General features: G+C 42.0%; 1 protein-coding gene across 1 annotated transcript; it reads right to left on the bottom strand.

The window, feature by feature from the left end:
• Positions 1–203: 203 nt before the first annotated feature.
• Positions 204–20,422, bottom strand: si:dkey-192l18.9 (F-box/LRR-repeat protein 7). Its single transcript, XM_048266858.1, has 4 exons — positions 19,901–20,422; positions 16,389–16,478; positions 2,725–3,285; positions 204–1,455 (listed from the first exon to the last, which is right to left on the bottom strand). The coding sequence occupies exons 1-4, from the start codon at positions 19,935–19,937 to the stop codon at positions 716–718; spliced, it is 1,428 nt and encodes a 475-aa protein (XP_048122815.1). The 5' UTR covers positions 19,938–20,422; the 3' UTR covers positions 204–715.
• Between the last annotated feature and the right edge of the window lie 1,220 nt (positions 20,423–21,642).

The raw sequence follows: 21,642 nt of genomic DNA, 5'->3' as shown, positions 1-21,642 counted from the left end.
CACAGATGTGGATAACATGGCTACCACTTGAAGAAGACAACCATTTACAGAATTATTATTTTCTATACCTTTAGTGCAGCTTTTGGATCCATGTAACTTTGGATATGGAGGGATGGTCAAGGACTGGCTGTGCCTTTAAAACATATACCTTTCACTTCTCATTTTAAATCATTTTCAAAGTAAATGGTAACAAAACAAACAGAATAGCTTCTCTTTTTTAATAAAAAGTGCTTCCATTTAGAGCTTGAAACTGAATCACATCCTTTAGAGCATTACAAAACAAACCTTTTTTATATATAAAAACCATAGCAGCATCACATTTCCTCAATTACTTGGCGGAAACTTCTTTTTAATACCTTCCCCTGGTAAAGTAACTAATGCAAACATGTCTGTGATGCAGGTAAAGTGCAAATGCTCACCCCATAATGTTTAGGCAGTAAATATTAATAATGGTATCATAACAGCTTACATATGATCTGAATTCATGGCTTTAAAAAAGAATATTCCCTTTCATAAATATACCTACACTGAATATTCTTGTAAGACAGATGGAAAGGACAGTAATCACCTTATTAAAATGCAAATATTGCACCATATAAAGTTTGACTTTGGTTTCTTTTGCATTATCTTAGTCAACAACGTCAGAAAACATGCAGGGAGAAAAAAAAACCTCCATTTGTCAGTGATTAGAGTTTGTGTGCCTTCTCCTATGTGCTCAGTAGAAGGCAGGGATAGTGTGTTCAATAACACAGCGCCGGCAGTGGCGTCTCACCAGCCGAAGGGCCTCTGCAGGCACCTCGCACTCCTGCACGTTGAGTAGCTGCAGCTCAGGACAGTGAGTGGCCAGCATGCGCAGGCCTCGTCCAGACACACTCTCACACGCACGCAGGCTCAGTCTCCGCAGGCCTGGGCAGCTCCGCGCCAGCTGCTCCAGCCCCGAGTCCGACACCAGTGGGCACTTGCCAACATCCAGGGAGCGCAGCTTCGGGCAACTGCGTGCTAGGTGGCCCAGACCATGGTCTGTCAGCCCCTCACAGCCACGGGCGTTCAGGTACCGTAGCCGTGGGCAGTAGCGGGCCACGTATCGCACACCCACATCAGTGATGCGGCAGCAGTGCGCCACACTCAGGTAGCGGAGACGGCCCTCGAGGCGTGCCACCTCGCGAAGCCCAAAGTCTCCCACCAGTCGACAGTCGCTAAGGCTGAGCTCACGGATAGCTGGACAGTGCAGTGCCAGCTGCCGGAGAGCCTCGTCCGTCAGACGCTGGCAGCGGCGCAGGTATAGGTGAGTGAGACGCGGGCAGTGGGAGGCAATGGTGCGCACGCCCTCGTCCTCCAGTGAGAAGCAGTCCGTCAAGTCCAGGTAACGGATGGAGATCTGCTGGCAATGTTGTGGAGACAGAGGAGTCATAGAGGAGTCTTGAGCCAAACTGATACAGGTAACCTTGGTGCAGCCTGAAATACAAGAAACAGTGCTTTACTTCGTCATCAAGTTAAGTTAATCTTAGCAAATTTTAGAAATTCTTAACTGAAAACGGAGCAGAGAATATCCCTATTGCATGTTCACCAGCACTATATATAACCAAAAGCAGAGAATACAATTCATCTTTGCCTTGAGGTGCATTTAAGAGGCCCCTCTGTATTGTTGGGATAACCATACTTTCAGATCAAATGAACTGATGTCACTTAACCAACTGGGCAAGCCCTGTTGGGTCAATTTAAGGACACAGCCCACAGTGTTTAAGAGAATTCAACACAGAGAGAGACCAAAACGTGCCCTTTTTTAGAGTGAAAACCACCGACCAGAGGCCACATCAGGTCTGAATAATCTTTTAGAGAATCAGGATTTATAATCCTTTGCTATTTTTTTCTGCTGTATCAATATCTCTAAGGTTTGGATTTTGGGAGACATGTGGCAGGAAAGGCCCTTATTATGGTTTAAACCATTTATTTAGAAAGGGAAGTGATCCATGACAGTTAAATGTGGTCTTAAGCATGGGCTTACTTCTCAGAGTTTTTTTTTCAGAGAAGGAGAGATGGATTGAGGAAGAGCGAGACAATTCAAGTCAATGGCACATTAAACATTGGAAGAATATTAACTATAGGTTTACTTTCATTTGTTATGCATGATCCATTTTTCTTTGTGGTAACAATGGCAACAAATTGTACGCTTTTTTGTTAATGAGAGAGACTTCCTCTTTTTAATGACTTGGGACTTTCCTTGACCATGGAATTATGGAGACTTTTCAATAATGAGCATTGCTTTTTAGCGTGTCACTCCCCTAATGAAAGCAGCAGACAGCCAGCCTGAATCCCTGTAAGGATGCGAGTCCAGCTTTCAAAGCCAACCAGGCCTTCCCCTCTGCCTCCAGGGAGCACTACACTGGCAGTGATTCCCTCAATTTCTTAATGCGTTTCCCAGCTTGCACAGGCAGAGAAAACAGAAGTGCAATGAATCACAATTCTTTTTAAAAAATATTCTATGCTTATGCCACAATGTCATGAATGTCAGCAGCAACATTCAGGATTTAGGAAAAAAAGGCATCCCTGTGATCCCTTAATGATATGTTTTCAATGTGATTAGGCCACAGTTGTGGAGGCTGTGGGATGGACATGACATGAGTCTATTTCAGCGCCTACTCTTGGTCAAACGAGCCACTGTATGAAGTCTGAAATAGACAACTAATGCAAGAGAACACATACTATAGGAGGAACGCTTTTTACCTGACACATCAAGGTGCTCCAGGTTGGGGCACCGGGACACCACCTCGAACACAGCTTCATCTGACACGTTGTAGCAGCCAGCTACCTCTAGGTGCCGCAGCTCTGGGCAGCACATCGCCACTGCGTGGAGGCCGCGGTCAGTGAGCCGGCGACAGCCACTGACCACCACCGTCTCCAGGGTCAGGCACACGCTGGGCGTGTCTTGACACAGTCTGTGCGTGAGCACGCGCAGGGCCCGGTCGGCGTGGAGCAGCTCCCCCGTCAGCCGGATGGCGCCCCACAGACGAGGGTCCCAGGCCAGGTTGTACCAGCGGCGGCACACCCGAGCACAGCGGCACAGCTGGTTGGTGGACAGATGGGAGAAGATCTGAAAGATGGGGTTGTCTGGGAGGAGATCAACCGGGGCCAGGTGATGGTGTCCTGGAGGAGGGTGGACGAGGGCCACCGTTTCCCCAGAGACAGAGGAGCTGGAGTTGTTGCCATTGTGAGGAATAATGGTTTGTGGAGCGAGAATAAGGGCTGGACTGGGGGTACTCAGGGTCCGCATGCTGAGGTCAGAATCTGGGGGAGAGAAAGAGAGTGGATTACTAATATACACTATGAAACATCAGCAGTCTTCAACACAAGACCATTGTTTCTTTCATCACTTTACACTTTCATCACTTGAAACATTTTGTCAAAAATGTCTTGGGGTTACACAAACTACAAGCTTTCAAGTGGATACAGTGACTATTTTTTCTTTTTTTGGTTGTCATGGATGTCATTAACTTGTTATAGTGAATTTGTGTTGAAGAAGTGGTCAAGTTTATCTTAGGCACATCTTGTGCATCCACTCTTTACACCTTGTCATCAGAGGGACATCTGCCCTTCAAAGAGCTCATATTTAACTGTTGTGGTCGCTTTTTGCTGATGTTCTGTGATTGGCCATAAACAAGCTTATTCACAGATGTGGCTAATTGCAAAGGGTTTAGGAGCTTGTAGCGAACTGTGCTCGGTGGGCTGGGAAAGAGGGGGAGGATAAATTCAGGCATGATTAGGGTAATCTGGATCTCATCACAGTGGCGTGCGAGGAAAAGAAGACTCCTTCTTCCAAGCCCCCATCCAAAGAGCCTTGTATGATCTTGAGGTCATTGTATGAGCCTGAAGCATCATCCATAGATACTATCAGTCTCTGAGTTCATAGTACCCCAAAACATTTTCTCTTTCTCACACACACACACACAGACACACACACACACAAAGATGAAATCTATTGACTACAGAAAAGGGGAAGGCTAGTGGAGTGATGTCACCCCTGGATTTGGACAAAATCCTGCTGTTATGAGGTCGAGCGAGGCTCTGGGGCCAGCATTATTGAACTACTTATGCTGCAGTCTCTTGGGAGGTAATGTGGCATGCTGATGAAAAAAATACCAGTTTTATTGCAATGTCTCTAATTCTCAATGTATCTGCCCCCACACTTACACACAGAGCCTGTTTTTTTTTTGTGTGAAAAGGTTGGGTTTGGTAAACATATCCAGGCTACACTGAGCTCATACGTTTGTGCTATGGCATGTACAGTAAATGTGAGGTGAGGCTGAACTGGATAAATAAAAATACAAGAATGAGACAAAAATAAACAACACGTCTTAAGAAGAAGAAAAAGAGAGGAAGGAAGCACTATGCATAAGGATCAAAGTTAAATGACGAACTCACTTAAAATGACGAAACAGCTGTTAAGCCATCGCCCATAATGTCGTAACCATTGGTGCTTTTTGTATCCCTGGCTCCATGTCAGTAACTTTTTTGTATCAAATGCTTAGGAGATCCATCTTGGGTCTGCCTTGTAGATTTGTGAGAGCACAAACAGGCAGACAGGTCTACTGTGAAAGTTTGGCATGCCGATCTGTATTCCAGACCTGACATAGGTCTGCGGTGCCTTGCGGACAGGTTATGATGACATACACAGATGACATGGGCTTGGACTTTGTCTAGCAAGGCTCCTTACCCTGATACCAGTCCTCAACTTCAAGACCCATGATTAAGAAACGGACAAAAAAATGACAATGGCACCTTATAGAGTTTGGAATTATCTGATGCTGTGTACTGTTTTCTGCTGCATGCGTTTGATATCAATGGGTCAATCATTTTTTTTCTGATGGCACATTTCTTCATGCAATTACCGTACTTAAGTCAAGTAAAAAACTATTGTTGTTGCACATTCAAACTTTGATGAAGTCTTTTTATGTCCTTTAAAAGACCAGTGTTTCAGTAATCAATGAATCTTTCAATCAATAAATTTTAATCAAGGTCAAACAGAAAATTAGTGTTTTTCATAAACTGAACGATCTAAAATCTGATGCTTTTCAGTTAGCTACAAGCTCAAATCAGCTTATTCAAATGAATGTTAATTCCAACCGGCTCAAGTAAACCCCAAATGTAACTGCAAAAATTCAGCTCAGCTCAATACTCTCATGTGCCACATGATATAGCTGTATTTCATACGCAAGAACTTTGTGCCTATGTGCCTAAATCTAAACTAAAACTAAGCTAAACATTTGAGGTACATACATGCTCTCCCCTACAAAGTGGTAATGATTTCACACCTGCCCCTGAATGGCATTTTACGTTGCATGCTCTTTAGTGTCAAGGGGGAAAAGGAAAAAGGAGAGAATCTCCCAAAATGGCCATGTTTGGCCAAATGGCCAAGCAGCTTGTGTCTTCTTCAGGTTATAATATAAATGCCTTAAAACTAAACTAAACTGGCCACAGTAACAGAAAACTCACTAACAGTATGTAGAAAAGAAAGCATTACAAGAACAGGGGATCTGGGGCCTCTTGGTACTGGAAGTGGTTGCTCTGCTTGGGTGGTCTGTCTTCCCTGCAACACTCTTATAGATGTAGCATGTAAGCCACTCAGCGCCTCCACACTGAGGTGTACACAGCTGGAAGCAGTCCCAGAGGGAGAACGCTTACACATGTGCTGAAATATGTGATGTATTTTTTAATACCTGTTACATTTCGATCCATCCATAGGGTCTGTTTTTAGAGCATCAAATTGACTGCCATCCAGTCCATACTCCACATCACAGGACAAAAGCATTCAAGAGGCGAGTCAAAGTATCCCTAAGGGCTAAGTGTTTATTCTAGCACTTCATAAATAAAAGAGCAGAGTACTACCTCATGTTCATGGATTTATCCTATGTATGGTCAAGTAAGCCTCAGCCCTGCTATGAAATACTGTAGGCTGTAGAGATTTGTTTAGCCTTTACTATTTTCTTCTGTTCTTTTTTGGACATAATTTTGTAGCCTACTCATTGAGTCCCATTTGACACCTCACAAGAGAGTTAAAAGAAAGGGGCCAATGCATTTTTGTATTTGTTATTTTTAAAATTTGTCATGTCTTGTTATATTATACTTGTTGTTATGTGTCTTTTTATATCAAAGTCATTTTTCAGTAAAAAGGTAGGGAGTTAATCTTGGAACAATGGAGTTCAAAGTGATCTTATCAGTGTTTGCATACACTGAAGCTGTTGTTCCTAACCAGTCAGTCACCGAACCGAAACTGAAGGCATGACATTAAACCAGCAGCCACTGGCCAAGAAGCTGCCTGTAATGCCATAACTACACGTGTCAGTGATCAGCGGAATGTTCCGTTACACACACAATCAGAGTGCTGCTAATTAGCGTCGTTTTCTCTGCTGCACAGCTGGTGGATGAAGACACACTTTTGTTTGCTAAGTGAAGACCAAACCTCATTGTTTACGTTCTGCTGTGCTCAGTGATGGAGCACCTGGAATCTGTGTTCTTTGAATAATACTATAAAACCATCTTTGGATACCATAAAACCATCAAGACTGTTTTCAGCAGTTAGCATAACCAGGACCGATTCAATTCATCTGAGAAGCATCTGAAACCTTGATTGATGATGATTACCATATGTACTCAACTAAATAGCACACATTTTCTAATCAGCAAATTCTTAATAGGGAATATTTTCTATATTTTAATTGTGAGAACAATACTACATTATTCTCCAAGTACATGCTTTAGAGAGAGCATAAAAATTGGAAACTGTATATTACAACAGTCTGCTCTAAAATATTGCCAGGGGACATTTCAATTTGAACAGTTTGGATTTGTTTTATAACGTCATAAAAACTTTAAACTGATGCAAGTTCTTGTTCTGGGAACAGGACCTTCCCAACTTAAATATGTCTTGTAAAAATTGTATTTTTCATTCACTAGCAAATTCAGAGGATACTTCATTCAGTCTCAGGGCACAGGATATAAACAGCCCTGGAGTTAATTCTGTACATAAACAATCACACAATCAACAGACAAAACACAAAGGACTAGCCAAAACAAATTTGTCAAAACACACAGGAGCAGTTGCCTAAATGAGGGGTGGAGAGATCAGAAAAGACACGGAAGGTGCTGCGGTGCAAGGGGCAACAGCGTCCATACCATGTTTGGGTCCAACTACCCACAGGACCCAGGTTTAAATTTGACTTGCGGTCATTTTTGATCACCCCAACTGTCTCTACTAAACACTTCCTGTCAATCTTCACTGTCATATATAACATCGTAAATAAAGGCAAAAAGCCCAAAATATAAAAAAGAAAAGACCAAGAATTTAAAGCAGTCTAACTGTTGGTTGGTGGAAGGATAGTTAATACACATTATTGATTATTTGGCAAACTAATCTACAGCATCCACAACATCAGTTGAGTGTGTTTTTTTCCATGATGACAGTAAAACTGAGCATGGCCGTTTTTATGAATGTTAGCAACATGGCTGAAAATAGATATGCTATGTATTTAGATGAGCTGTGACCTATTCCTGTCTTTGCACAAGTGTGTAAAGTCTCAGTTCTCTGGAGAGACTGCTTGTCCTCCTTGAACCATGCTTCATCAGTCTGGTTTGCGATCCTGTAATTACAAACATATCTCTTCCAGCTGCATGAACTTGACATGAACTGGCAGTGGCGGAGGATTTTTTCAGTTTGAGATATCAGACAGAAAATAGTTGAACATCTGGTCTTTAACTTGGAGAGTGCACAGCAGAAAGACAAAAGGGATCGGGAGAATGCACGCTGGAAGGGAGAGTGACTGAGCAGGAGGGAAGTAACAAAAGATTGGGCAAAACATATGGAACTCCAGTGTGTCAATTCAAAGAGGATATTTACTGTTCATGACACTTGTTGATGATGGATAAACTGTGAGCTTGGGAGAAAGGGGGTCTAGGGTCTTTCTTGTGGAAACTCATTAATTATGACACAAACAAGCAAATGTGTGACTTACAGAGAAGTGCCTAGCATGGGTGAAAGGCAATATCACATGGATCACATTCTTGAGTAAGTGGTTCATTTAGAAGAAATGTTGTGGTAAACTACACCACTCATTTAGTCTTGCTTGATGTCCCAAGATACAGTTTTCATTTTAACAGGGTCAATGTTTTGCTCTGAAAGGTGGATATTTCATAAAGGAAGCTATCCAAAGACAGTGATCTGTGCAAACATAGATACTAAGATAGCCATTGAAAAGAATACATGAAATAAGAATGAAAATATAATATTAAAAAGGTGTGTGTGCGTGTGTGCAGAGAGTTGGTAGAAAAGAAGACAGAAAATGAGCAAATTAACTATCCTCCTGGCTTTAGTGCCCTGATAAGGCCATTCAGCTCTGAGCATTCAATGTAGTTTCCTGGTGCTGCACCAAAAGCTTCATCCAAAGAACTCTTATCCTTGTGATGCATGACTACATAAGCTACAAACAGAGCAGCTTCGTAGCTTTTGGCCAAAGGCTGCAGAACCATTAGCTCAGAGTGTCTTTTCCCCCAACAGGCCCGTTCCCATTGGACTTTTCCAAGAGCATCTCCCTGCCAACTCAGCGATGTGGAGGGGTGTGAGGAAGTCATCTCCAAATCCTCTCTGGCGAAGTTAAAGCAGAGCTTAATGCATCCTCTCCAAAATCAAGCTGGGGAAATAAACCATGAAATAAGAAACGGTCCCAGGTTTAAGGAGGAGTTGCAGGAATGAAGAAGCCAAGCACTAGATTATCTTCCTGGTTCTTTCCGATTAGTCAAATAAGTAAAAGGGTGGAGGGTATTTTTCATGAATTATCACTCTGTGTAGGGTCAAATGATAAAATGGCTGCAGGATTATTACAGTGCCTTTTGGCATGATGCACACACACCCACACACCCTCACTTTATTAAAACATCTAGGCCTACTTGATAACACACCACATTGGCGTTTTTTGTTTCAAAGCCTCTGCAGGTGACAAACAATTGTTGTCCCTCAGATCAATTACTGATGGCAAACTCCAAACCCAGTAGTGAACATCTTCTCAGACTATCCCTGCTGGCTCACCTATGCAAAATGTTCCCATGGCTTCAAAAAGAGGTCAAGAGGGGTTCTGACATGTACACTTTCTAGTGGTATTGTATGCCAAAGAAATGCCATGAGGCTATAGGAAGCACAAGGGCTGTGAGAAACTGCCTTTCTTTAAACCTTGACTGCTTGTTTGAATCAGCGGAAGCTTTCAAAGCTTGATGGCCCTGGCAGTTTGCCTGATATGCAGGATTTTACTATGCCAACCAGAGAACAATAGCACACAGTGGCAAAGACAGGAAATTATGAAGCTATGACATTACTAAGTGTGTGTGTGTGTTAACTTCTAGCAGTGGTCTGTGAGCCACATCTCATGACAAAAACATTACCATCTACACCCCTCAAACTCATCAAATCTGAAATCCACACATTGAACAGCTCTTGGGCCTCAGGCCTGGAGGAAGGCCTCAGGGCCTCATCAGCAGTAGCAGTGGGCCCCTCCCCCTTTCTTCTCTGACCGTCTGCTGCCTGTGGTGAGGATTTACAGTGCAGACATCCAAGGACAAGTCAAACTTTGTCCTTCAACCTGCTGACAGACGGAGAGGGTAGTCACAGACTTTTGTTAAGGCCAAGTTTAACAATAGAGTCAGTTCGACGGGGATTACGAGTAGGGTCATGATGTGAACCAAGAAAAGAAGGAAATCGCTTGTTTTTAAAAATCAGTGGTATGGAGACTGTACCTCTGTGAGTGGATCTGTGTGTGTGTGTGTGCTTGTGTGTATGCAGAGTTTGCAGTGTGCTTGTGTGTATGCAGGGTAAGAGAACACTCTTACCAAAACTGAAAAAGAACAAGGAGAAACTGTCTGGCATGTGGATGTACATCCATGCTGAGTGCTACTAAGTCCACCATACATCACCATGTGCAGCGCAGATACACACTCACATACCCTCAGAGGGCAGGAAGGGTTTCCAGCACCCCTCCCTCTCTAATTTGGCTATGACGAATGGCGCACACTGCGGTTAGGTCTATCATGAGGCCTGGACATTGCAAAGGCAGACAGGCTCTTGGGGGGATCACAGCACACTTCCTTCCCCGCATTTGAGGGGAGTGAGGTTAGTTTCATAAGTTTTTATGTCATCCACAGTGGTTTGGGCTCATAACCATGACCACAGAGGCCTCTGAGCAATCTCAGTGACAATGCATTTGAAGTGGATGCCAACAGTGATTCTGAAGCAAGTTTTCATGGTTACCTACTCATTGGGAACCCTTTGAAAATGCATGATCCATTCAGGAACTGTTGTCAGACCACAAACAAAATATTTCTGAGATTATATCTTGATATGCTGAATTTTTTCTCTGTTATATCAATACCAACTTAATGTGAAAAATAGCTCTAAGATCTGACTATAAAGAAAGATGAAGTAAATGAATGAAAGAATCCCTGGTATAGCAGAAATCACAACACAAATCCTTTCTGGGAGTTGATTATTTAAGCATGCTTTTACTCACTCTAGAGACAGATTTAAACCAATAAATCTGTCTGATTTTAAAACTTCCAGAAACACTGCTCTGTGGTTTGAATTGTGTAAAACCCTTTTTCCCCTACGAAGCTGCCATGTGTGATAGAAACACTGATGTGCATCATTTAGGATGTGGTGACTGCAATGGAATGAAAGCTGATCAAGAATCTAACAGGGAGGCTACACCGGGTACGTAAGTGTTCCGTTCGCTTAGCATCTGTAGAAACAATTAGCTTCAACTATCATCGGTGGAACTGGCTACAGCAGATGTGATAGCAGCGCGTACTCTTGAAAAAATTATACCAGTCTTCTAAAACTATTTTTACGCTTTGCGAACGGCGCACTTAAGTTGCGGCCTTTCTGCTCTGAAATGAATAGAATATTTTGAAAAACAAAATGCAACTAGTAGGAAAACATCTGCATCTCCATGTGACCAACATGGCTAAGCAGGCACAAGCTAGTGTAACGATCTCCAATGGGTTCAGAACTGCAGTGAGTAAAACCCATAGACCTCCCTCCTTAATCTTAACAGACATGCTACAGATGCTAGTCCATGGATTTTAGTCTCCTTGCTAGCACACTTGCCACTCATGTGTCTGTTGGCTACGCTACATGGCTTACATTCTTACCTAAAATGGAAAAAGTGCAAAAAATGTGTCATTCTTTATTAAACATAAACTTAACCAGTAACCATTGAATCACAAACATAGGTTACCTCAGTGAGTTTTACAGTCTGCATCACTATACACTGGTGTCAAGTGTCACAACAGTATGTGGAGTGTGGAGCATGCTCTGAGTTCCTACAATAAATCGTCACATAATTCTATAATTATGTCATGTCTCCCAGCCAGAACCAGCAGGTGATGATATTTTTCCACCATAAATCCTTCAGAAGTCCTTTCATTTACTTTGCATGGCAGCTTCGGTTGGTCCAATTATGCACAGCTTAAACCAGCCCTGACCTTCTCTGCAGACTGTATGGTCTCACAGCTGCCTGGATGCCAAATGCAGGTTTGAGAGTCACACCTTGGCACCTGTGAGACATTCTCGAGGAACAGTAAACTCATTCTCCAAATAAAGGGCTTGGGATACGAGGAACCTTTCAACAAGCCAGTCCCGTGAAATTACAAATCTTGTCTTACTCTGCCAGTGTTGATTAATTGGTAAGGTTAGTTTAGATAACACTTCTACCATGAGTTTTTCTATTGGGGCCCAGGTATTATTAGCCAAGGCGTGATCTTAATAAACCAAACCTCTGCAATTCTCCATACCCAAGAAATCATTCACAATAATAACATTCAGATTTGTCATAACTTAGTATAAACAATAACTAATGCAAATGAACAATGGCATCTTCCAACACATATGGGAAGGCCTGCAGCATAGCTGGTCAGATTTTATTTTTGTCTCTTGGAACAAGACGGCCCCTTCCTTTAAATGAATGTGAACGAAAGTTTCACATCCATAACCATCTTGGAACGCTTCAGTGACTAATGTCTCCCCTGTCTCTCATTCTCTGGAATGGCAAAGATCAATATTGACACGGTGCATATACATCTGAGTGGGAAAATAAATGAAGAGAAAAAAAAGACGAGAGTAACGCAACCTATTTATAAACACAAGGCAATCTGCGGGGATTAGGCGCCCAAAGCAGGGTCAGTGTGTTAGCATTCTGGAGCCAGGCAGATCATTCCAGGGTTTACTGTTTAGACTGCCCACATGATTTCTCCTCTGTTGACCTCAAAACACCAGAAAAGAGGAGGACAGTATTTTACAAATCCCACACTAGGCCTGTCCAGCAACCCACTCCAGGGTTTTAAATGACCCTCAACCACGACTGTGCCAAAGGAAACCTAAGGAAAGCCACTTTGAGGTTTTCAACACCGACTGAACCTCATGACACAAAATGACATGTGTGAGTGTGAGCCGCTTCTAATTTTCCAAATAGGAGAAGGAAGGATCATCTCATGGGGATATGCCAGTGACAAAATAAACATATAAATAACACATTCAGACAGATAGCCAGGTTGCATTCAATTAATTCAAAAAAGACCTTCAAAGATTGCACAAGTTTTTTTCTTCTTCTGTTTATTTCTACTGTGCTGTGCACATGTTTCTTGTTACAAAACTTTGAACTACTTAAACTGAGGGAAGGGGAATTTCACCAAAAGCCAGATCAATGGCTTCGATCTCTCCAGTGTGTAGCTATATACTGTACAGTACAGTAGATATTAATATGACATACAGTCCATGAATGAGGTGTTTCTCAACTAAACATCATTCACCTGAAACAACTATTGTCGTCTTCATCCCTTTTATGATACTTGAAGAATCTAAATATACATGCAGAGGCTGGACACGATTGGCCTTGTGTTGGGTGGAAAGTATCCCAGTTTAAGAGTGCTTCTTCTAGAGAAACTGTAGCTGAGCAGTGGAACGTGTCTCTGGACCACAGCGCTGCCAAAGCAAATCTCTCACAGGCACGTGGTCCAGGCCCAAGGCTGAACTTCTCCTGTGTGTCTTGAACCACATCCCAGGTGAGGAATGTAAAACGCTGGGTCTCACAGCAGATCAGCAGTTTCAAATATGCCACAGAAATGACAAACAAAGCCAATGCTGATGGAAGTGACACCTGGGATGGGAGAGTCCCAATGAAAATCCCAATGAAGGAAAAAACAGTGGAAATAGATGCAGTTAAAATGCAATGGATCAGCATGATGATCCATGAACACTTCATAGAAGCATTAGGCTACTTAGTACTTAAACATCATTCAAATTTGCAATGACTTTCCACCTCTAAATATATACAAAAATGCAATGGCATCCCCTCAAAAGATACATTTAAGGTTCCTCCAACTGAGGTGCTGTGTGCCCATCACGGTACTGGTGCGCAGACTGCATTTTGATTAGTTAAGTAGGGATAGTGGCTGCTGTGGTTGTGGCTCTTTGAGAACATGTAATTACTTTGTGCTTAACAGGCCTGGTAACAAAGTCTCTCAAAACATTAGTAGTTGGCTGTGCTACAGCCAGACAGCCACCAGTGAGTTTCTTCTTTCCTTCGCAGATTCCATCTTCAAATTCACATAGACGAAACAAATTCTCAGCACACTCCCAAATCCTACAGTGCAAAGAGGTTCTGTTCAAGCACTGATGTGGTCATATCGATATTTGTGCATTAATGTGAAAGACAGCAATTGCAGAACGGAACAATGCTGTTAAAACTATGAATGTCAGATTTAAAACTGACATAATATTTATTAGGGTTTAATAGGCGTTGGCACTTCAAGCCTTGGAAGTAATTACTGACCACAATCTAACATCTGTAGAACTCAGCTATTTGCAGTGTTGTGCAGAGTTTAAACACAATTGTTGTTCCACCATGAGGGATACTCTTCAAAGAGCAGCTGAAAATGTGCTCCTTGGAAAACAAAACAATGTATTGAATCAAACTATGAGGTTGCCTGATCAACAATACGAAAAACACATCTCACTGACACTTTAAGGCATATACTGTAGGTTGAGGGCATGTGTTTGTTTCCTGCAGAATGGTCAAAGCCAGATGAGCATCTCATCCTTCATTTTGGAAGACAAGATTCCATGTCATTCCTAGTCATTCCAAATCAGTGTCTCAGTCTCTCTTAACCTGACTGAGTGATTGTTTGTTTGTTTGTTTGTTTGTGTGTGTGTGTGTGTGTGTGTGTGTGTGTGTGTGTGTGTGCATATTTAAATATATGTGTTGTAAGATGGGGCATAGTTTAGCGGCAGAAAGGCTTTCTACTGAAGAAAACACTGTGACCTCTGACTGAGATAGATGCTGTAATCATGACAGCCTGTCATTACCAGGGACACTAAGGATGACTGGCAGGAGTTATATCCTCTCTTTGGCTGAACAGATAGACAATTATCCCAGGAATTATGAATCCTATGTACGTTACAGACACGTCGTTCATAACACCAAAACATGGCGCTTGCCAACAAGCAATGGACCATATGTTAGCACTTATATATAAATATCATAGCCTCAGAACTAAGGAAACTTATGTTAAGTTTCTAGAGGCACTGAATATTTTTTTTCAAAATGCTTAAGTTCTCCTATATATCTAGTTGAGTATGTCCGTGTTGAGATCCATCACACAGCTGATTTGTCGCCTTCGTCCTCTGTTTTGCACTTCAGTGTCATTACAACATCAACCTAGTGCTGTTTCATGTTATGCCTTTTCTATCGTTATGGCATCTTCTTTGCCAAGACAGAAGCCAGAGACTGCTTACTTGACATTTCCAGCATTCAATTCATTCACATTTAGCCCTCCAAGAAAAATAAATGTCAGGTTTTAATATCCTCCCATTTTGCTAACTAGAGCTAGCCACAGCTTGGAAATAAGCAACCAATTGATTGCCTCATGAAAATGCTGTCCCTCTTGTGTAAGTGCATGCAATACTATTGTGGGTCATCCGCCAGGAAGCTGTATTGGCTTACTAAGCACAACCAAAATTGCAGGCACATTAAGTGGTAGAATTGCACTGTAAAGAGTGCTCACAGAGCACTTACAGTGGCATACACCTGGCACTTTGTCCTCTTTCCCTCCTTTTCATATGAGCATGTATATGCACACACGCACACGCACACACACACGCACACGCACACAACTCAAATGCAAAATGAAGGAATCTTTAGTGAGGCTGGGCTGGCACGCTGCCCAGGCGAACTCTCTGGGTCTGGGCAGTGTCACAGGGGGAATGAGGGTGAGCGCCATGGTGTAATGAAAACAATGCTTGCCCGCAGAGTAGAGCTCGAAAACAGACGGTCCAAACCACACACTGCCCTTACAAGTGAGCCATAAAGCCTGCTTTGAAACATATCTCCTCGCACCATCCCCATGGTGTGTTTCCACATAAATCTGCCAGTATAAGGGTAACAGGTGACGCTGTGTAACTACGGCTGCTCAACACCTACTTCCAAAGAGCCTCAAGAGTCCCTCAAATTAGCCTTTATTCCAAGAAGGCTCTATATTTGATGTTTTAATGTAAAAAAGGATATTACAAGTTGTGTCTAAAAGATTATACAGTATGTACTGCAGCTAAAGCCAAAGCTAATAGTCTGTTTTCTCTGCCAGGGGTGGCATTGTTATTTTATTATTATTTTGAAATCACAGTCCAGCCTGATATTATTGTTGGAGTGATAAAGATTTTACCACACACAAGACTGATAAAGAAACTTCCCACCCACCTAGACAGGAAATCTCTGCTCCTCTGTGATAACATTGATTATAGGTTTGCAGACAGAATTATTATGTCAAAACAGCATGGCATTGGCTTAACTTTTTCACAGTGTTGTGTGGTCCATATCATGCATAGTAAGACAGACGCGGACAACAAGGCTGAAAGTAAATGAAGTGAAAGTAACATAAACAAATTGTGACCCCCAAATCTGACCTCCACAATAAAATAATAAAATGGTCAAATATAGCACCATTACATGTAATAGGAAAACAAATTCCATGGTGAATAGGCACAACAACCTTTGGCATTCTCTTTCTCCCCTCTGTCAGCCACACAGTTAGACACAGACATTCTCTCAAGAAACTCTCTGGCCTCAGATATCCCTCCATGCTGGACAAACATAGGAGCTATGGGGTGGTGGGGTAATATTCTTTCGTCCAAGAAGAAAAGCCTTCGGGTGTTTATTTCTGATGGGAGCCTTGAGTTTGTTTTCAATTTATGGCTATCCCAGGAACACACAAGTTCCTCCAAAAATAGTCTGGGTTACATAAAAAGGAGACGGGGAGGGGAATTCGGGCAGTTTGTCAATAATGAGGAGCAGATGCTTTACCTTCGCTGGTAGCTGCATTCTTAGGAGGTTTGGTTGGCGTGTGATCTGTGCTGGAGCTCACGTCGGAGGAGACGCCGGAACTTCCCTTACCTGCAAGGCAAAGAAGCACATTCAGAGAACTGCATCAATGATTAGTGCAGCATCAGTTATAGCATAGTGTGTGGCAGCCACTGAAGGACCATGCAGTAAAAGTTGCATCTGCCAAGACGTCAGGGTTAAGAGATCAGGGTTGGGCCGGCCAAGACATAATATTTGAACAGGTGTTGTAAAAACAGCATCTACCTGGCTACTTCGCAGGAACATATGTTCAGCTGCAGTAAGACTGCCAAGTTCTTTGTTCCCCAAACGCCCCACGTCACTGTCCCTCCCTTCCAAAAGAGTATAGCGAAGACGAAAGGTTTAGTGAATTAGGAAGATTACTTCCTCACTGTCCCTCCCTTCCAAAAAAGTATAGCGAAGACGAAAGGTTTAGTGGATTAGGAAGATTACTTTCAACACATAGCCCTGATAATACAATAAAACTGAATTCTAATACAGAACTGTAAATATGTAGCCTGGGTGCCAGCCGAACTTAGTCCCGCCCACAACATTTGAGGTCATGAAGTTCGGTCTGGCATTGCTCCGTTGTGGAGCAACTACATGCTCGCCCCAAATCTGGCGGACCAATCAAATTGGGCTTTGTAATGATGGACAGGTGAGCAACAGTGCCTCGTCTATCACGTCATCTGAGCATGCCTAGGTTGATTATGTTTGCAACAAAAACGCTGTGGCTAGAAGGAGACAGATGGCTTATAAGACCCCATATGGAAAATTATATTATTTCAATGAGGTTTTATCATTGAAAATGATTATTTCTGAAAACTTTGGCCAAAGTTGAGATGTGGGAAAACTCATGGTTTCACTTTCATTAAGGGAAAACATTGTGTTGCACTGTGACATGTTGTTCCCTCGTTCGTTTGAAATCTCTGATTGACCACGTGTTTAAAGGATTTGCGACAGCCTTTCCCAGCTGTTTATAACATGTTTGTAGCATATCAGTGTTCAACAGAATTATTTTTAAAAACGGAGGGGATATAGGCTATCAGTTTTTTCCTAATAGCCTACCCTAGCCTACTACGTATCTCTTCGATTTTGCTAATGAGTGTAGGAGATATTGACGGCACAATAACTTTTACAAAAGACCAGAAAACAATGTTAAGGCATTTGTGAAACATCATGATTATAACATTACATTACATTTAGCAGACACTTCTTGACCAAAGTGACTTACATATGTCAGCTATATTACAAAGGATCACATTGTCCCCGGAGCAACTTGGGGTTAAGTGCCTTGCTCAAGGGCACAACGGTGGAAGCTGGGAATTGAACCAACAACTTTCAGGCTACTGCACGCTAGCCCAGCTCCTTAACCACTACACTACCACCGCCCCAGTGTAGTATGGGCTAGTATGGACAGACAATTAGTTCAACTGATGATGATCTCATCATCAGATGAATTAACCGCGTTAGAGAGTGCCACTGTGAGCCGTGGATGCTGCCATTCTCTCTTTCCCTTCACTTTGTTGTCTAATAGATCTGTGCTGTCATTGTAAGGAAACTGATAATACATTTGAACTTCTTTCTCCTTCTCTGCCCCAAGCCCACCTCCTTCCCTTTCACGCTCTCTCCATCACACACACACACACACAGGATAATCCTCATGAAACGTGGTGTATAAACATCCAGATCCAATACAAGAGCACTTGATGACACTACTCCACATCCTCTGGTATTCAGCTCCTTGTGGTGAGCTGGGGAAGAAGATATGGAGCACCAGTCACCTCATTAATAACCACAATGCGTAAAACCCACAGATTACCATGCAGTGGTTTTCACATTTTTGCCTTCCACAACATGTCCATAGTTCTAGCAACAGCATAACACATGGACTCTGTCTTCTTCGGCCTTGCCATACTGATGACATGCTGTGGTGACATCATTGAGTCAGAACATCTGCTAATGCTTCTGCTTCCACTCCACAGAATGTGAGTCACCACTTTGCTGGACCCCAAATGTCCTCTGAACACCCTGCGTTAGGGGTAGAGAGGAGTGCTTTGTTATTTTGGGTTGCTAAGGAAAGCTAATGCAGCCCTGGTCAATTTTGAACTCTGTCCTGCTGGATGCTGAAATGTGGTTGTGAAAGCTGAATGTTTTTGCATTCATTTTTTTTTTTAAATATCAATGAAATTAACTTGATGTCATAGTGACAGAAGAACATATGGTTCCAATAAGTAAATATTCACAATATGTTTTAATATTCATAATACACTTTCTTCAGGAAGGTCTACTCATATGGAAGGAGTCAGTGCCAAGTGTAAAATCTGATTCACTTGCTTCTTCAGAACGTTTATAATCAGTGTAAGGCCCATTTTCTGTAGACATGTATCCTTTATTGAGATGGGATAGCAGAGTTTTCAGAAGCAGTTTAGGACTGAGCTGGAACTGGAATAGCTGATGAGGACATTGGTAATCTGTTCAGCTCAGTTCCTGGAAGTCTTGGGACATGGCCTCTTTTGTGGTCAGTTCGATTGGGATGGTTTCTGAGGATGGAACAATGGATTTCTAACCTACTGTGTTGATCATGTTTGGTCTGACAAAGCAGGTGTAAATCTGCCCCCCACACACACAGGATCATATCGTGTTGTCTTTTAGCAGATCTTGAATTGCTATTCCATCCTGCCTTATCCCATCCCAAAACAGTCAGTCAGTCACATTATAGGCTACATCCAACCTGTTACCTTAAACAGATGGTAAGCTGAATATGTAATACACATTTACATGCCCTTGAGATCAAATTGATGTGTGTGGCAGGGAAAGTATATCTGTAAGCACTTTGGACAAGTGTCTGCCAAATACCATTAGGCCCAACATAAACATACCAGTTTTACAGTGTGCCAGCATTCCCTTTGGTGAAAATAACTCACTGTCACTTTTACAAGAAATTGAACTTTGAAAAGAGCAATTATGTAATCATTTTATTAAGACCAACTTGAAAGTTTTGCCTTGGATCATTTAAAGTAGGCCTATATATATTGAGGTGTAAATGAATTAATGGTTAAAAGAAAACAAGGAAAACTGGATTGAAATTTACAGGATCAAGAATTAGGCTACACTACCATTCACCTGCTTCATTTCAGAACTGGCTGCAGAACAAGTAAATAAACTGAACCAATAGGCCTACGTTCGCATTGAACACCAGGTAGGCTATCGTTTCATGGATAAGAAAACAGCAGCCAAAAACAGATTCAACAGACCAATGCTTGAAAAGTTCCTGTGACATCCTTTGCGACTGTTTTTTTTTTTTCAATTGCAACCTATTCTTTAGTCTACACAGCGATGGATTTTGACAGGCATATCCTTTTGGTTGAGTTTAGACGCAAAGCAAATTCAATCGCGTTAAAATAAAGTGAACGCCTTGTAGAGTATACGGACAAAAGCAAAAGATTCCTTAGGTTTTAAAGAACTATACTCACCCTCACTCTCACAGTGCTTCCCATTGTTTGCACCCATCCTAATGAATGCATAGCCCAAACTTCACTTAAAACTCAGGGATATCCATGAGGTTGTCATCCAACGACATGCACAATCACGATGTCAATAAAAATATATGCATCCAATATGAACGTACTCGACATTGGTTTAGAGTCCATAAAAGCAGAGAACAGGGAGAGGGACGCAGTTACATTGCGCAAATCACGGATCCTCCGATTAAAATTACAGTCGCACATCGTCACGTAGCCTAGACTAGGCTACATTATTTTCTGAAGGTTAAGCCAATGCCTAGATGCGGAAAATAAACAATCCTAGAATGTCCAGAAAAAAAACTTAAAAGGCAATGTAAATACGACACACGGATCACATCCGTTGACATAGCAAGTGGACTAACTTTTACCGAAGTCTGCTTTTCACTAGCGAGATGACAATTTGCAAGAGGAATAGGGGCAGGACTGCAGTTAAAGAGACCGCGAACGTCAACCAAATCATTTTGCCCAGGCACACAAATATTCGACTCTGACCTAACCACAGTAAATGCATAACAGGTCTAGCCTAGTTCTGAACTAGACCTACAGTAAAAGCAAGTTACATTTTTTTAGTATAGAATAGTCTTGAGCATTGTTCAAGGCTATGCCACCTCCCTTTCACTATGTATTTTAAACAAATTGGGGTATGGGCTACCTTTGCCCACAGTTGAGGGTAGGCTACTGGCCCATAAGCCTATGCTTATCCCTTTCTGATTGTCCAACTCTTGTTTTTATTAGGCTTTAAAATCCACGAGCTTCACTCTGCAATGAGATGTATTCACCAATGCATTATTATGTTAGGCCTATAGTCTACATTATAAAGGGTTAAATTAACAAGTGTAAAAAAAAGTTGTGGTGCAGAGTAAATGAGTTTGGGTTCTGAAAAGTCAGGCAGTGAACTACATTTTTACTGCTTGGACTTTGGTTACTTAACAAGAGAGATTTGTTTTTTTTTGTTCCCCACATTCTAGAGGAAGTCTACCCTTGAGAACACTTCTTAAATTAGTCTTAGGGGAAAAGACAACAACTAACATTTTAAAGACAACACAGTAATACATTACCACAGTGTGGAGAACTGAGAAACATGTCCTAGTAGGCTGCTTCACACAGTGTGGGAGCCAGCATATTTGTGAACCACTGAATTGTTTGTTCCAAAAGTTTCCCGTCAAGAATAAGAATAAATAACTAAATAAAGTGGTCCCCAAACACTATTAACGGAAACATTCTGTTGTAAGTGCTGAAACAACAGGAACTGTGGAACAAACACCTAAGATATTTTTATCATTCTATTACTTCCTCGATCTTCCTATCAGTAACATCCTGTGGCCTTTGAGGAGCTCAGACAATGGACCTAGGTGTGTCAATACTTACTCAGCATCTTGCATTAACAACAGAAAATGGGGACATGTAGCCTTCTTGTACACTGCTGAACCAAAATACTTTAACTCATATCTGATGGATATCCAGCCTAGTGACTGCTCAAACAACCTCCATTCTGTTTTCCTATTTCACAGAATTACTCTTTCTTCTGCTAGTGGCTGCATACAGGGAGATAATCACTATTCAAACTGATAATGAGCATTTCCCACTACTATAAATCTGATTATTCTTGCTAGACCCTTCCTTTCTCATGCTCACTCCAATCCTTCACCTCCCTCCTTCGTGGTGTTTTCCTAAAAAAAAAAAACCCCAGT

This window comes from Alosa alosa, chromosome 16, assembly GCF_017589495.1.
Source record: "Alosa alosa isolate M-15738 ecotype Scorff River chromosome 16, AALO_Geno_1.1, whole genome shotgun sequence".
NCBI lineage: Eukaryota > Metazoa > Chordata > Actinopteri > Clupeiformes > Clupeidae > Alosa > Alosa alosa.
The sequence above is the reverse complement of the archived record's forward strand: the minus strand, read 5'-3'. Positions and strand labels throughout refer to the sequence as shown.